The sequence below is a fragment of the Thunnus maccoyii genome, chromosome 9, assembly GCF_910596095.1.
Source record: "Thunnus maccoyii chromosome 9, fThuMac1.1, whole genome shotgun sequence".
Lineage (NCBI taxonomy): Eukaryota > Metazoa > Chordata > Actinopteri > Scombriformes > Scombridae > Thunnus > Thunnus maccoyii.
Genome location: NC_056541.1, coordinates 23,063,057 through 23,081,588, shown reverse-complemented (window position 1 = coordinate 23,081,588; position 18,532 = coordinate 23,063,057). Strand labels below are relative to the sequence as shown.

At 43.0% G+C, this 18,532-nt stretch overlaps 1 protein-coding gene across 3 annotated transcripts in view; it reads left to right on the top strand.

Annotated features, from left to right (window-relative positions):
- LOC121903265 (GDNF family receptor alpha-2-like) overlaps positions 1 to 18,532 on the top strand; it is a 45,651-nt gene that overhangs the window by 17,969 nt on the left and 9,150 nt on the right. For all 3 annotated transcript variants that reach the window (XM_042420121.1, XM_042420123.1, XM_042420122.1), the window contains exons 4-5: positions 5,832 to 6,210; positions 18,220 to 18,332. In XM_042420121.1, the coding sequence (XP_042276055.1) occupies positions 5,832 to 6,210; positions 18,220 to 18,332 (492 nt within the window). The remainder of the gene's footprint in view (positions 1 to 5,831; positions 6,211 to 18,219; positions 18,333 to 18,532) is intronic.

Sequence of the window (18,532 nt, the reverse complement as noted above, 5' to 3'; positions counted from 1 at the left end):
TGCATTTCTACACCACCTAACTTCTTGGATTAAATCATTTCCCCATGTTCTGTTTTCAGTCACAGTTAAGCTAAATGGCATGTTTCTCACCTTTGTAAACAGTCGGACTCCTGTGTGGATTGACAGACTGTGATTGACAGCCAAAGTATGCTGTGGCAACAATCAGCGACGGGTTTGACTGAACCAACTCAAAGGGTGGTCCAAAAATGTGTGAATTTTTTATTACTTGTTTTTGTCAGTTGCTGAAAATACTAAAATGATCATTGATAAAGGCTGCTTAAATATAATCACCTGATTGCGGGGACTGTATGATGATAAGTTTATTTTTAAAAAGACAAAAAGTGGGGTAGTGAAACCATAACTTTGCTCCCTCTAATTGAATAATGCATTTGCTCCACTTGCTGCATTGCTCAGGCGCATATGTGCCTCAACTCAAATCAATAAGACATCATGCATGAAGGATGTGGGAGAGCATCCTTCCTCCACAATACACCAGGACCCCCATCAAAGCCCAGATGAATGCCATATTACATACAGCATGCAAAGACATCATTGACTGTAATTGTTAATATGCTCCACATGAAATGTATTCCGTCCTCTTGACCCATCGCTGAGCTAATTAACTTATTAGGAGCAGAGGGCAGTGAAGAATCCTGCATTCAGGGGTCCCTTCAGGAATTGAGTTTAACATCCTTAAGTTAGACTTTCTAACTCTCAGCACTAAGCCTCTCACCTCGCAGCTCAGTGTGCCCACCATCCAATTAAATCCAGAAAGCTATTCCTACAGCTAGGGAAAAAGGACCAGTGCAACAGCCGTGCTCTGCATGCTGTTGAAATGTTTGACATTTTCACATTGTCCTCATAATAATTACTATTACTTAGGCAAACACTAAGATCTTTTCATGCATGCATATGGCAGGGTTTTTTTTGGTTATTAGGGGTCTGGCAGTATCTGTGTATGTGTTTATTTGTGCATGATTGGTTCTGTATACGCCTGTGATTGCGCTTGTGTGTATTTATATTACTTTGTTTATATGCTTCATTATTCTGTGTGAATTTTCTAATCAGTTTACCCTTAGCCCAGCCTCAGCTTGTCTTTCTCTGGGTCAGTAATGAGAGTTGCTGTTCAAGGCTCACTTAACAGAGACTGTTTGTAATAGTCAGCGTTTTTCTAACAAGTGAATTAAACAGCAGTGAATAATCTGAGGCATGTTTGTTGTTTTAGTCTGTTAGTATGTTTAGTTGTTCCCAGCTTTTGCATGTGGTTAATGAATAAGAAAGCAGAGTATTGATAGGATGTTGTATAGATTGTTTCAATACATTATGCATTATTTCTGGTGACGGTTGAGGGAGATAAACAGCATGCATATTAAGACTGAGGAGGCCACTGAGGAACGCTCAGGCTTTGAATTCCACAAGGAAGCTAAACTTGAAGGCAGATGCTCATAAACAGCTCAAGTATTTAAAAGTGTGTTTACAATGATTTAAAATTCCTTTGGACGCCCCTTACCCACCTCTCCTCTCCTCTTCTCCACACACATCCTCACATACAAATATTTATCCTTCTCTCATCATTTTCATCTCCCCACTCTCTCTCTTATTCTCACGCTGGTTCATTTCACAGCAATAATTTCATGCTCAGAGGTAAAACTCAGTTCATCCCTTAGAACAGAACATTTCATGAACTCCGCTGGTCTTCCTCTGATGACGTCTACTTGTATGACTTGCTCAGTAAGGCTTAGGGAGATGATGTTGTAGATCCAGTACAGCCTCTTCCTCCCCTCTGGAAACCCTGCTGCGACACAGAGTACAGAGCTAATGACTGATGAGCCCTTTGACACAGAAATGCTTGACATGCTCCTCAGGGTCTGGACTAAAGACTTCCCTAACAAGCTCTCGCACACTCACCCAAGGCCATATTAAATCCAAACTTTGGCACCTTTCCTAATTACTGAGAACATACCCGGAGCCAAGAGCCTCTTCCTAACCTGGGCTGAACTCCCCTCTGCAGCGCAGCGTCCCTCGAGTAAGGGATGATATATGAAATGCAGAATTCAAATTAGGCTGACGGAGAGCAATTACTGGGAAAGGAAGATCCCTTACTCTTTGGGAAAAAAGCATCAAAATCCAGATATAGTGTACGTGAATATTTAATCCACTTCCGCTCATTCAGACGTGCTCTGTCCACCTCCCTCACCTCCCTTTCTCTCTGTCTCTCTTTATTATCTCTCTGTCTTTTTTGGCCCCGGAACACAGATCTTGGGTAATTTTCTGTCCCTCTCCTTCCTCCTCCCTATAAGTCTCTCCTATCTCAGATTTTACTTCTCTGCTTCTTTCTCTCTACACTTCTTTGCCTCTATTTCTTTCTCTTGCTGCGTGTGCCGTATGTGCAGAAAGAATAGATGGTTATTACCACCACATTGCCAGAGAGCCCTATTAAAAGCCTATTTACAGTCAAACAGCAGGATCACCAATAGCAATGACGGTGTTTAACTGTTGTTGACATCAACTTACTGTTATCAGACCATTTTCCACATACACGAGGCAGTTGTGAGTAAACAACATTCGACTTTTTTTTGTGATTTCATATTTTGTGTTCACCTAATTAATTCAACACGTCGCATTACACTGCATGCGCATGTAAAACATCTCTGCACTCGCTCATATTGGTTTATACAGCAGTCAACAAGTTGCAAGATATGATGGGAAAAACATTATTTATGAGTTTTCCAGCACTTAATGACACTGATTGTTCTGTGGTTATAGCATCCATTAATCAATCAATGCATCCGCCTGCCCATCTATCTGTTCATTCACTCAGTCTGTTCCTCGCTTGCTCATTTATCTATAGTACAACAGCCAGCAAGGTAAGTTAATAGATATGTGTGGACTATTGTGATGCTGAGAGCTGTTGATTGCACTGCTGATGGGCTGGGTTAATTATTCTGAGCATGAGTCGCACGTCTTCCCTGAATTAGGCTGGATTAATTGAAAGCTCTCCAGCATGTCTCTATAAGTGGCTGTCCAATCTGCGTCCTCTCATTTCACTGCTCTATCTGTCATGATCAAGTGCTGTAATCAACTGCTCAAGACTCCTCTCCCCTCTTAAAGCTTTTTCCATTTTTATACATATTGTATCATTAGCTTATCAACCCCTTTCTCTTCACATTATAGCAGAATATGTTTGCTGAAAACCTTCGTTGTAATGCACTTGGAAAATCAATTATCAGTCTGTAACACAATACTGCATATTTCCCCTCCCACATCCACTTCTTTACTTCCTTCCCCTTCTCCTACAGCTCTTTGCAATCATCCTGTTTGTGTGTAAGCACGTCAGAGCCATCAAGTAGGCTTTGTGTCTTATGTTCGCCTCAGGACATCTTTTTTGGTTGAGCACCAAATTCAATCTCAGCTCCCCAATCAGCGGTAGTAAAAATCCGTCCATCGCTGTAGCCTCAAAAGCGGCTTCGGCCCTGCTTGGTCAGATAAATCTTAGTAGCTCATCCTTCTCCTATTTTCTTTTCATCCTGGACCCCCCAGTGACCCACATTAGAGCCTGCAGATGGCCAGGGGAGATTTAGGAGCTGCAATCCATCAATGTAATGTAGCCTGAACCAGTCTCCTCCAGCTGGACCGTACCGCCCCCCTTCAGGCCCGCTTCAGCCAAGCTTGGCCCACTTTTGTAAAACTTTGGCCTTACCTCGGCCTCCTCCTGCCCGGTGCCAAAGTCATCTCTCTTATTGATTCTTATTGTGATCACAGATCAACCAGGCTTCTCCCACTTGACAATTGTCTCACATCTTGCCTGTAAGGTTTGATGTGCATTACTGTCGCATAAGTAAATGTTCTGAGCAGAGTTTTGTCTGCCTTTTCAGTCAATTACTGTACACTAACAAGTCTGAGTATCTTGGCAGACATCTGTTGTGGAGTGTTTATCCTTTCCCATTAGAGAGTGCAAAGATAAACAAGTTTTTCATTTGATGATAGAATGATGTCTTATTTGAATAAGTGTCATAAAAAGTTAATGCCCCATTATGTGAGCAAAGAAGGAAAGGTTCTCCCTGGTGGCCCGGGGACAAACACTGCATAGACAGCACTATTTGAACACCTACATCTGTTGAACTCAGAACATGTCCCTTAACTCCCTGCCTGTTTATCAGAGTGCCTGCTACATTTAACCTTGATGCATCAATGAAAGCCCTGGTTAACGGAAAGCTAGATTTACTGTACTTTCTGCTTTTGGGGATGAACTCCTGAGATTCTACTTCTGCTATTTTTCAGTGGCAGTGAGTTTTGTTTTATCTGATGTGATCTCAAACTGCAAAATCATTAATTTGGGAGGTTTGCTTATTTTTTTTCCTGCCGTTACGATGTGCTGTGTTCAATGTATCCCCATTTCTAGGATTGATATTGTGCGATGCACCACTTGGAAACAATACAGCATCTCTGGCACACCCCTCTTAAATAAATGGTCTTCCTCCTGCTCCAGGCTGTCTGATAGACACAGAGTGAGATTGGTTCTGTTGAATAAGAGATGAATCTCACTTGGTGTCACCATGCCACCACGACCTCTGAAATATCATTATCTACAGGGGAGGGAGGTTAACGTCTCTAATATAGCCTGAACACAAGAGAGGGGTGCCACAAGTGAACATGATCCTGCTTTATTACCGGTATATTTCAGGAGAAACTGTGTTTTTTTTACTGCCATGTGGTACTGTTTATGCTGCATCTCAGAACACCCAAACACACCTAATGACATAATCTGTTTTCCAAATATGATGTGTAGCCTGAGGGGTAATTGTTATGTTTCAGTTTGTGATTACACTTGGAAAAAAAATAATAAATCAGGGAACTTAAATCTTGTACTTGAACCATCCGGTTAGTGGATCATACAGCACAGAATGTATTACAGCATGGAGTCCTTGAGCGTAGCACCTTCTGGGCAGATGTTACAGTATTTAGTGTTGTTTCCCACTGACCAGCATACACATTAATACATTTTCTTGTCAATAATTTCCCAAGGACTCCTGTTTGCTCTACATAATTTCCACTGAACTAATTTTAATAATCGTGTTTACTTCATTGTAAGTCAAATTACTAATATAACAAAAAAATATGATTTGTGTTCAATCAAGGTATCTTATAATTCAATATGACAGGCGACAACTTGATAATGTACTAATATTATGATATTCACATCATAGTAATACCTGAAAATGAATAATTTATTAACATCCAATTTGGAATCATAACTTATTTCATTTATATTTCACTCAAGGTCTGAAACGCACTGAATCAATAATTCAGTTAGAGTGGATGTGGGTTAGCTGCAGGCATCCCCAAGTGGTCTGCTGTTGGTTGGAGAAACAGAGAAGTATAGATGATATTGAAGCGTCGTTTTCAGCGTTCAAGTCTAACATTTGCAATCAACTTCCCGTTGGGCAGAGATGCAAGGATTATTGTTTTATTTGTTGACTGTAGTTTGCAGCTGAGCCCACTGTATATCAGATTGATGTTGACTCCGAGGATCAATGGAAAGATTTTTATTTTGTTCTGTTGTGAGTGTATTTGAATCAGGTTGTGTTTGCTTACATACTAAGAAATTAACAAACTGCCCCTTTATGAATCATATGAAAACTATTCATCCCTCTTTGGAAATATACAGATTGTAAATAACACTGAAATCCACAAGACTATTTCACGTGTATCTGCTATGACCGATATGTTTTAAATCAGTGTTTTGAAGTGGTTATGAGACTTAAGGTGTTTTTATCTTTTAGGTTTATTGTAGTCACTGAGTTCTCTCTCTTCTTTGTATCCACTGTCAGGGATGCTCACAGTGGCCCCAAAAGGTTTCCACTGTGCCGACACCGAGAGAACCTGCAACCCCTGTCTTGATGCGGCCAAAGCCTGCAACCTCAACGGCACCTGCAAGAGGCACCGCTCCTCCTACATTGCTACCTGCAGCAAGGAGGACCCCAACAAGGGTGAAACCTGCAGCAAGAAACGCTGCCACAAAGCACTGAGGTTATTCCTGGACCGTGTGCCCACTGAGTTCAGCCACCGGTTGCTTTTCTGCCCCTGCCAGAGTGAGGGCTGTGCCGAACGACGCAGGCAGACTATCGTGCCTGATTGCTCCTATAAAGATAAGGATAAACCCAATTGTCTGGAGCTGCGGAGGGTCTGCCGCCAGGACTCTCTCTGCAGGTGAAGGGAAGGGAACAATGGGTGGGGGTGTAGTGTATTTACCTGTACTGCGTGTGTGAAGGGGTGTCAGGGCAGGCATTTTATGTGTCTGCATGTCTGTGTGTGAGTGTCTGTTTTTGTTTTGTTGGTTTGACGGCAGATTTTAGTGCTGAGCGTATGAGATGAGCTGCCACCAAACACATCTGAAGGTTCATCATCATCTTCTTATATTCATGGAAAATAAGAAAAGAAAATAGAATCCATGTATTAGAGAGAGTTCCTGTTTGACAGCAATTTCCTCCTTCTCATGGCATTCTAAACTTTTGTATTTCTCTGCTGTAACTTTGCCAGCAAAGTAATTAGACTTTCAGGGAAGCCGTGGCTATTAAATGCAGGATGAAGATGTGAGGCTAAGTTGAAGGGACAACGCTCAATTAAGCTGAACAAAACATTAGTGGATCACTTTGGCTGCATGGGCCCTCTATTGGATTCAAGCAGCCGGATTCAATTCACACCTACCCAGCCGTGACATGTTTCCTTGTGTAAGTGCTGCTGAGAGCAGGTGAAACATAGCGGTTGTACTATCAGCCCAATCAGCTGTCAAGATCCCCCCGCCCACCCATCAAAAGCCTACACATCCAGCCAGTTGAAGGAGATATGCTCTGCCTTCATTAGTCTAATAGCATAAAAAAATGTGGGACATTTGAATAATTCTAAGCATTTAAAAGCTCATTTAGGAACCTAATGGAGTTTGACCAAGTGTTAGACCCTTGAATGCTCACTGCTAAAAATAATACTTGTGATGTGAGAATTATCAGAGGGGAAAACTTTTGGCTACTTTTCCATTTCCCAGCGTGACGGATGATTAGGCAGCTGATACAATTCCGTGACAATCAGTGACAGGTCTTGACAGAGTTGGTGTGTTTAATACACCAAGTAGCTGTCCAACCTCAGAAGGCACGGAAGACGACAACGCCAGCCACTTCTTCAGAAAAGTATGTTCAATTATTTTCAGTGTTTATTTTAATGTGACAGGTTTGGAATAAATTGGTTTAGCTTATTAGATATCGTCAGAATAATTTGTTTACCTTTCCTTAGAGTGTTTTTTTGTTATTGTAAGAATTATTAATGATTTACAGTCACAAAAATTGAAATTAGTCTTGATAACCATGCACAACAATCCTTTGTGAGAAATATATCTATGATACTTGACATTTATCTTGTTTCGGTAGAGGTGAGCAGCCTTCAAGGCTGAGTGTTAATGGCAAAAACCCAATTCCTCTCCACCAACACTGAATCCATCCACCACGCTGCTAAAGAAGGGAAACTCTATTGCCTCTCCTCCAATTTATGATTGTCTTGATAATTACCTGCTTGCCTGCATTGTGTAATCTGTTTTCAGGCTGAGTGGCTTTCTTTGACCTTTAGGCCCTCAGGTGCCTGCTGTGTGCCTGCTTATTGAGAAAGATGAAATAGAACGTTAAAGCTCATTATCTGTGGCTGCGTAATGCCCCACTGAGGTCAACAGCTCGATGAGCTTGTACACACTCATACAGTACACGGACACACGCTGGCATGCTCAGCGACAGTCCAACAACCACACAGCAGCCATGCACACATCCAAACACACACACTCACTTACAACCACTTTGAGCTTGAACGTGACTCCAATAATCCACTGTTTGAGTGCTGCATTCTCCTGCAGTGAGTAAGTGCTGCCATGCAAGAGAATGTCACAACGATTCAATTAAAGTGAGATGTCATTGGTCAGTGCCGGGCTGACAGTGCTCTCTGATTGGTGATTCTCTCCTGCCTTGAGGTGTCCCCAATCAGTGTGAAATATTCCTAAAGTGTCCTCTATCTGTCTTGATGTCCTCTATCTGTCACATGATGTCAGACTTTATCACAGGTCCTTAGAAACAGTGATTTGTTATTTTATTTCATCTGGTAATTTATTGAAATACTGTAGTAACCAACACATTATATTCTTAATTTGTTCTGCACCTTCAGTATGTTGTACAAGCAAATTGAATTTAAAACTCATTTGTCATGCTAATGGAGAAAAAGTCAAGAGATTTGGGGTTCATTTTGTGCAACCTTGGTGCTGCAATGGAGCAACTCTCCCCAAACTTTTTAAACACAGAACTCACAACACACTCAAGCACAACACCGGAGGAAACTTTCCCTGGCCCTGTTCTCCCCTCTCAGAGATGTGTTGATAAAAGCAGAGAAAGATCATTCAACGACAGGCCTGTCTCCCTTGGGGACACCTGTCTGACTCCAAAGAGGGGATACACAGCGAGCCCAAGCCTGTTTAATTTTAACACTGGGGATGGATCGAGAGAGGGGGGAAGGAATGGTAGGATAAAGAGAGGGAGGGAGAGATAATGAGACACATAGAGAAGGAGGAGGGGGAGGGAGGGTCGCATGATTGATCCGGGCCGTAAAGCTACTGCAGTGGGTTGGAGGTCATTGGTTTGGTCATACAGCTATGGATCTCTGCAGCAAACTCTGCTGGCCATCTCAAAGACGAGCTTAGCTCCCTGCAACACACTCTGTTGAAGAAAGGGTCATGGCTCAAAACACACCCAAGTCAAAATGAATTTAAAAATGTATACTCACCTATTTTATTATTTATTTTAGACTTTGAAAAGCCAGCAATTCCTTGCTTTACACTCTGAAAGATGCCTTCAAATACTTTCTTCTTTGAGTTTTACCTCAAGCACGTCAGATGCCAGATTGGCTGTGATTTCACCTTTAGAGACTGTTCCAGGTGGAGCCCAGTGCTCAATCAAACAAAAGCTTTTTTTTGGGTGTCTTTTTTGGCATTTTTACCTTCATTGGACAGTCAACAGTGAAGTGATAGACAGGAAACATGGGGAGAGAGATGAGTATGACATGCAACAAAGGTCCCTGGCTGGAATCAAACCGGCTGTTACGTGGCATGTGCAGTAACCATTCGGCTACCATGGCGCTCCTAAATAAAAAAATAAATATTTGAAAGGATTTCAAATATTTCATCTTGGCTTGGGCTTAGGTGGCATATTGCACGAGGAGATTTCATTCTCTTCTTGGTCTCTGTGGAGGCAATTGTTGACATACTCTTGAGATCTGGGGACTGTAGATGGACAGTGAACAAGTGTTCCCAGGCCTTATTTCTTACACCTGGTTGTATTTCTGCTGCAGTTATTATGTCATTTCCTTCCATAATCCTGCACAAATAGAGAAAAACAGACATTCCTTTTGGTTACTGTTCTCCTATTTCCCTCACTTCCTCTCTTCTCATTTCTCTACACTGTGTTCTCACCATGCTTCCAGTGGATCCAGCATCTATTCATTTAGGACTGCTGAGTCCACAGAGTGACAATAGGCTATATTTGGATGTGCTGTTTTGGGTAGTGTACTGTGAGCATTTGTGTGTACTGTACATGCATGTATGCAAGCAGAGAAACTCCCTGTCCATTTCCATATCAGTTCACACAACACAAGCCCAATGAAGCCTAACCTAAAGAGCCTTGAGTTGTATATGTGTAGTGTATTGATCGTCTGAAGGATCAATGCAACACTTCTATCTTTGATTTATATTCCATGGTCTCCAGGCTCACTGGGTGCTCTTTGATTGAGTTCTTTAGCCACTGGTTTTCAAAGTGGGGAGCTGAGAGACAATCGATCACTGTACAGGTAACCTGACCCAGTTTGGGAGATGTACTGTAGTAGGCTGCCTTTGCTAACAGAAAACTTGCAGACTACTTCAATCTCTCTCTTTCACACATACACACACACACACAGACCTAAATCAACAGTCTATTCTGTTGTATCTGACAACTCCAGCCTCCACTGAGGGGGAACAGTATAGGGAGAATGACTGGCCCAGATGGCATTACTCTGTAGTTTTTCAAACAAAGCTGAAGGAAATCAGGATGCTGTTGCACTTTTATCATCAATCTCTCTCTGTCTCTGTCTCTGTCTCTGTCTCTCTCTTTCATATAAATACACATACACGTTTGTGTACTTGTACTTGATGTATTACCACTAACCCCTAACCCCCGTTCACACATATGGTCAGTTTGCTGTGATGTGCTGTAAAAAAGGTTACAATATTGTAACCCTAGTTCTATAAACACAGGTGGGGCCCTCTACTAGACTCTATGGGTAATACTTTCCTCCAATCACACGCACGCAATCGCCCACTGAAATCTGCATGTACATAGTGGGCCAATCAGGACCCGCCTACCAATTATGTTTGTCTCACACAGTATGAAAAGCAGCATCTCACTGCTTCTCACATCCAGAAACCACTTCAGTGGATAGCATAGGAACGGCAGGGTCCATAGGTAGAGGGCTCCACCTGTGCTTATAGAACTAGGGTCACAATATCGTAACCTTCGTTCTATCTTACACAGGCCTGATGAATGGAGACACACATCACTGGGCGTAGTCTCCCAACCAGCTGTAAGAAACGTTTCACGAGGGGGTGGGCGAAGACAGGTCTGTCGCCAAACTCTTCCTGACAGGAGGAAATAGCTGCTGCATACACTTTAACAGTGGCATGAGACAGCCCCTTTTCCACCAGATACTGTAGAAAGGAAAGAACCTCTCCCATTGCACATGTCAGGGGGTCTAGTCTGCCTACCTCGCACCAGCGTTGGAATCCCAACTACCTTGCTTGTAGCAAGCAATGGTGGATCCTGCTCTTGACGTCAGGATGGTCTGCACCACCTGTGCAGACAGTCCAGCCACATCAGCCTGTCCCTTTCATGGAGCCAAGGCTGGAGAGGTTGGCCCAACATGGGCAGCACACCTGTTGAGCCTGCCTCCTGGGACAGGGCCCCCCCACGCTCTGGGAATGGACCAGGGCTAGGTCACCAACATCTGGGTCATCTCTGCGTACCACAGCGCCGAACGGCGGTCCGGGGCTATCAGGATGAACAACAGTCACTCTTGTCTCATTCTCTCCAGAAAAGGGGGAATGAGACGAAGAGGAGGAAAGGCATAAAGCAGCCTCCTCGGTCATGGCGTGTGTGTAAATGTGACCACCCCAGGGGTGGATTGTCTTGCAGCATCTGGGAGAACCAGAGCTTGCAGTGGATGTTGTTTTGACTCGCGAACGGGTATACTTCCACTTTTCCGAACCAGTTTCAAATCTGCTGCACCACCTCGGGATGCAGCACCCACTCGTCTGCCATAGGGCCGCCTCTTGACATGAGATCAATGTCCCTGTTTTTGGAACCTGGAATGTGGAGGGCTCTGAAAGACAGGAGGTGTTCTGAGGCCCACAACAACAGGTTCTCTACAATCCTCAACAGGGCTGCGGATGGACTCCGTCCTGCCTTGATGTAGGCAACCGTGGTGCAGTTGTCTGTTCTCACCAACACATGTCTCCCCTGAACCAGAATCAGGAAGTGTTGGAGAACCAAGAGCACCACCCAAAGTTTGAGGCGGTTTATGTGTTGGTTTTCCCCTGAAGGCCACACACTGGCGCCAGCGTTTTTCATCCTGGCATGGGCCACTCCGCGGTCACGGGAGGGCTGGTGCTGCAGTGACTCTGTTGAGGTGGACTGGCAGTGAGTTCCAGCCACACGTGATGGGAGCCCACTGTGGCAAGCGACATCATATGCCCCACAGCAGTAGCAACTCCCTGAATCAGGTTATTCATCTGGCTGGTGCAGCCCAGACACCTGACACTGAAACTGCAGCTTGTTAGCTGCTGTGTCCAGCTGGAAAATCTTTATAAATTTAAAAAATATATATTTTGAAATATTCCAGTGTGTCCCTGTCTTGAACTGACTGATGACTTTGTCTTCAATGACTCCATCCTGGACGCTTTGACGCACTGCTGGATGAGCTGGGCCTTAAGAGCCCTCACATGGCTGGCTAACCGGTTTGGGCGGGATAGATAGGGGCAGTATGAGCCCTACATGCTCTGCCACCACAACCTCTGGAAAATTACAGCGACCTGAAGTTGTAGGTGGATTTTCGAAGGTCAACGATGATGCAGACACAGACAAGAGGATGACATCATTGTCTATCTGCAAAGCCGCTGGGACAGTCTCAGCCAAGGCGTCTGGCGGCAAAACCACATTTGAAGCTTCAATTTAAAAGGCCGTACTCTTAATCACCCTGGACAGAGGGACCAAAATGTTCTTGCTTTCCACAGATTTCCTCATTCACATGGTCTCAAACTCAAAAAGGGTCCTCACAAAGATGGAAGTATAAAAGCCCATGCATGCATCAGATTTCCTTAACTCACCTTTAAAAGTCTGTGCTCAAGGTAATACCTGGACTGTTTCTATCTCCCTGGTTACAATACAAGCTATCAAAGTGAAGTGTCTTTTCTGATAGCGTAAAGCTCTGGTTTTGCAAGCGAAGCATGTGTCAATTGGTGACCTTTTCCTCATACATAGTAGAGTTTGCTGCAGTGTGCGGCTTTAATCAGGCCCCAGCTCCGGCAGAGACGTGCTCAGCTTGCTGGCTACACATGAGAGCGGCAAACAGGGTGAGAGGAAAGCAAGAGAGAGAGAGAAAGTAGAGAGGGATGAGGCAGGAACTGGAAAAAAGAATGTGCATTTAATTCCAATACATGGATTAGTATATGCCCATTTAGTTTCCTAACTGTAATCTCTAAGGGAACATGGTATAGCTGAAAACTGTAGTCATTACTGACTAGGCCCCATCCTTTCCTCCACAATCTCTTCCTCCCGAGGTACCGTATCTATTATTAATGCAAACATTATCAATAGGAATTCAGACTTATCTAAAGAATGGTCCATGTGTGGTTTTAATTGTGTCAATTAGGGCCTGCTCTTCCACTCTTTATCCCTTTACTCCTAACTTGTCTTTGCACTTAAGGAGTCTCACTGAAAGATGTAGCTTGAACCTTTCTTTCAACTTTTCTCACAGAGTTGTTAAATATGTGAGTAATAGTTCTTTAATTACTCGTAATAACTGTTCCGCAGCACACTACTAACTCACTCTGTCACTTTTTCAGTGACAGTTCATCCATTTGTTTGACATGCACACTTTGTGTGGGGGGATAGCTGTTTGCCTTGTTCAGAGTGTATTTAGGGAGTTCAGATAACCTTGAATAATCTACTCACCCCTTACCAAACAGACAGTACTAGGTTGTGTGTGTGGCATGCTTGATTTAGCATTCATTCCAATGACATAACATTCAGTAGGGGGTTGTAAGACATCTGCAGCGGGTGGTGTAGCGAGAGGCAGGGAGAGAGTAAGCAAGAGAGAAATTGAGCAAGTAAAAGAAACAATGAATTGCAAGCCAATTTTATGGTCACCAAACAAGGAACATTGTAATCATGCATAAGTAAGTGTTTCAAAATTAAACAAAAAGTGGGTTAATTAAATGAAAGTGCAAGTTCAGACTGTTGTTTTTTTTACTTGGGATTTGCTCCTTGATAATGTAGGGGAGGATGTGTCACCAGACAGTTTTTGTTAGTTGAAATTCTCTGCTGAGTAAGAGGTGAAAGGTTGTGTCATGTGACAGCTAAGCTAAACTGCCTTGTGTTTTGACTGAATGCCATCTGTCCACGTTGCCCTTTTAGAGTATTGACTGGGAATCCCAATGAGTACAGTGCTGCCAAAAAAGGCAGGCCTCTGCGCAGGCACATTCAAGAGAAAATAGCTGTAGGTGAAATGGACTATCACCTCTGACCAGAGCAACCAAGAGACTGTCTCAGGGTCACCAGTAGAAATTTAGGTGGGAAAGCAGGAGCCGAATTCAGCAGACCAAATTATTAGACACTGAAGAGTGTATTTTAGTGGAAAGGAAAAAATATAAAACTCAGACAGATGTTATGCCCTTTTAATCAAAATATATTCATAGCACTCCACTCACAAAGTCAGTGCTGTATTGTTAGGCTTTTCATAATAAGTGTTATGACGTAATGAGCCATGCTGCACAATGCAGGAAATTCAGTGTGTCAAAAGAAAGTAATAGTCGAATCTCAGCATTGTCAAGGGCCATTGTTTGCTTTGGCATTTAACATGAAGTGACAAAAGGACACACAAGGCCGCTGAGTCCTATTGATTGAACCAGGGTCAAATTCCCTCACCGTGAGTTTGCACATGAGCACTTGAGGCTGCAATGACAATCAGTGTCACTGACAACAGGGCATTAATCAGAGGGGAGAGGAGAAGAGATGAGAGGACAGGACAGGAGAGGAGAGGAAAGCAGAGGAGAGGAGAGGAGAGGAGAGGAGAGGACAGGAGAGGAGAGGAAAGGAGAGGAGAAGAGAGGAAAGGAAAGGAAAGGAAAGGAAAGGAAAGGAAAGGAAAGGAAAGGAAAGGAAAGGAAAGGAAAGGAGTAGAGAGGAGACATAAGGTCGGTGCTCATTTGCTTCATGTAAGTGCTATTATGTTGCCAGCTATTGTGTCATGGTTATTGTTATACTTTCTGTAGATGAGTGAGAGATATGGCCTCTACAGCCTCACTAGGCTGAAGACTGAGGGAAGTGATAAGAATGAAGAGCGGTAATTTCACATTTAACAGAAATTATCATCCATAGAAGAACACACATTTGTAGACAGAGCATACGGGGGAAGTCTCTAAACCAGATAGGACTCTCAGCAGACTGTTGTTTTTAATGTAGAAAGGAAGCTATTAGAGGACTTTAGAGTCTGATAACTGTTTTTCTTCCTGCCTCTCCTCCTTCAAGAGGAAATGGTTTCCAAGACTGACACTCATCTGATTTGAGTCACATTGTTTGTCACGGGCATCAAGTGATAGGAATAAGAATCCATATAAAAAGCCATTAGTTTTCTATTACTGCCAAGCTGGATGGACAGGCACTCAGCGCTCAGCCGAATCACTGTGTTTAAAGTGTCAGGTTTGCTGAAAGAAGTCTACCTCTGTGGGGGCTCCCCTGCCACTTCCCTGGGGGCTGAGTGGCTGAAATGACCATAAAACTCTGTTGAGCTAGACAGCCTGTAATTTCAGCAGCGAGTGGCGCCTCGCCGAGGTATAATGGAAAGCCCGTGGAAGCCATGAAATGTGCTGCATCCCGGTGTTGGAACACCATTGTCTGAACACTCAGGACACCTCTCTAAACTTTAAATTACTGTTTTTAAGCCATCATTGTCTGAAAGAGCTCCGCTTCTAAAAAGAAACACGGTGCTTGTTCGGTTTCTTTAATCTTCTGTGGTCTTTGCCTTTCTTACAGAAATCTGACGTTCATATTCTTTATTAACACAAAAGTAAAAGACCCTTTGCCCATTAGAACTAGAAAAATGGGAAATGTGGTTCCAAAGGTTGCTTTGTATAGGCACAATAGAATTTTTCTGTCTCCCCTTTTTAGTTATATCTTTTTATCATCTGTGAAGTGAAGTACCGTCTTTTAGTCCGAACAGGGATGGATGAGAGAGAGAGAGAGCTCTGAGTGAAGAGGACAGGTGTGGAGAGGGATACATTTGTATTTGTGTTTGCGTTTTTTTTTTTTGTTGTTGTATGAATTAGCATTATGTACCGTGTATCGCTATTTGAGTGTGCGTGTGCATGTGTGTGCATCCGTATCAGTCTTTGCAGCCATGGTAGAGCGAGCATACGTCCTGTTCTCTGAAGCGAGGCTTGTCACGTCGAGAGGCTCTCTGGGTGATTTGATAGGAGGGCGGATGGAGATGGAGTTGGAGTAATGAAGTGAGTCTGAGTGGGGTTTGCTGCTGGAGGCCCCAAGCCCATCACACCACACTGGCTGCATCTCTGCTATGCTGAAAGATAGAGAGAGAGAGAGAGAGAGAGAGAGAGAGAGAGAGAGAGAGAGAACGACAGACAGGGAGTCAGAGAGATCGTTACCTCATCACCCCTCATTCCCCCTCAGCCAAATCAGCTTGTCTCCGCTGTCTTCATTCGTAGACTTAGGATGCAGCACAACAGTAAGCACACTTGGTCTTTAACTCATAGCGACAACAAAAGGACTTTCTCTGTGATAGACTGTGTTATGGCTTCCCTGAGTTCTCTGAATGACAATGTCCCTTTTTCTGATAGCAACAGATTCAGTGTTTGCAGATAAGTATACAGGTTCAGGCTCGGTATCATTACAATGCATGTCATCTGATCCAGTTACTCCAGAACCTTATGAAAAAGCCACAAAATAATGAATAAGTGATCAAGTAGCGCCACTGTAGGACGAATAATAAGTGATACAGTTGTGATGTATATTTAAAGACAAGGCAGTATGTAAATTTCGGTGACATTAACATTCCACCTGTTTAAGCTACTGTGGTGTGCAGTGGTGTGCACCATCAGCACTTTGTCATTTTTTAAAAATAAGAATCTCTTGCTCAGTGCATGAATACAGTGCTGTCAAACTTTCTCACTGACTACAGTATAATTCAATGACTAGATAGATACTGTAGGCAATAAGTCCAAATGAATCATTAACAGTTTTGCTAATTCAGTCATGTGTGTATGTGAGAATGCGTGCAAAGACGCTCATTCACATCATATTTTCTCAAGTACTGTCGTTGTCCTTTGAGAGAATATGTATTTAAAGGTGTTATATTTGTAAATGAAGTGATTATTAACACATCTGTTTTAAAACATTGGGATAATTACTTATTTGAAGGAGACCAGCACCAGGTAAAGACTACACATATTTTTCTTTTGTGATTTTTATGAGAAGTCTCCTAGATTGCTTTATGGAACAAATCAACAAACAGGATAGTGTTCTTGCAGTACAAATCAAGGATTTTTTTTTTTTTTTTTTTACATCTTGTCTACATGGGTTATACAGTGAAATAATGAGTAAAAAATTAGCCGAGTTCCACATGTAGAGCATAAGAGAAGCACAAGATGTTAAATGTCCAGTGTGGACAGCAGCATTGGTTGAAAGCACATGGAAGCGTATCTTGTTCTGTGAGATGAATAAACCCGGTGAGATGTCCGACTCCGGGATGGACATGACATTTTGAAATTTGAAGTTTGTTGAAAATAATCCTAACCTTCCTCAGAGAAAAGAGAAAACCTCTGACTGAATAAACAAATTTTGACACCAGGAAAAAAAATGTTGTCTTAATGAAACTCAAACAGTACCAACACCTCTGGCTTGAGATATAGGCTGGCACTCATCTGGATAGTGAGTCAGTTCTTTATGGTAATTAAAATGTGCCACACTTAATCTGAAAATGATGTTTTAGCATCCTTTAAAAAACAGAAAAGTCACAATAACAAAGACTTGAAATACCAAACAGGGAACACATGAAGTCAACTGCCCTTATAAACCTGTGCATGTGTGTGTGTGTGTGTGTGTGTGTGTGTGTGTGTGTGTGTGTGTGTGTGTGGATGCTTGTTTGGGTTGTGCTAAGGATTAGACAATTCGCGTTACATTACAGTACCTTTGAACTTAAGGCAGCAAAAACTGGTCAGACCAGGTCAGACCGGAATGAGAGAGAAATGTGCAATGGATTGTGATTCACTTAGTGGGCAGCTGTGATGTGAACAGTACAGACAGAGCAACTTTGCACACGCTACTCCCAATAAACCCACTTAAGTGGATTAGCAATGCCACCCTGGGGGCCTGCACAGACTTAAAGCTCTTATCACAAACACACACAGAAACAAAACATACTATTTTTATCGGTTCCCTCGGTTTTTTGGAGAAAGTGAGTTCCGGAGACAGTCGTGGTGTCAAGGATATGCATGGAAGCATCGGCCAAAAGAGGTATATGACATCTTTTTCATCCTTACCCACATTCACCACTGCTGGGTTTATGTTGCATGTTGTGAAGATAGTAAATAGCTTGTTGGTACTGAGGTGTGTGAGTGAGCCCTGGTTGTTATTCAGGACACCTGTTGTAGCGCCCCAAAAACAGATGTTGCATACTTTCCCCTTTTGATGCTGGTCACAATTGGCAGCTGCTCAAGAGCAAAAATTATGCCAAAAAATTAGGCCCAGTGCTTTGAATCTGTGTGTATGTTTGTCTGTGTATATATGTGTGGGCATCTGTCGTGTGCTCGGAGTTTGTGACCGAACCCTGCCTCTTTCTCTGACTGTGCTGTGCTTCATGTTTGTTGTGCAGGTCTAGGCTGGCTGATTTCATGGTAAACTGCCGGAGTTATCCACCCACAGTGAGCACCTGTCCCAACCAAGACAATCACCAAGCCTGCCTGGCCTCCTACACAAGGCTCATCGGTCAGTATGGTCAGGGTTGCGGGTGACTCTGTAATGGAGTGAGAGTGTGTTTGTGTGTGCGAGAAAAAGAGCGAAAAAAAAAAGGAGCAAAATGGTAGGAGACATACAGGAATGCACATTTATCCACAATATTTTTCTCACATTTCAGATACATGGTGAGATAAAGAGTGATGGTTAAGGGTCTAGACAGGAACAGACAC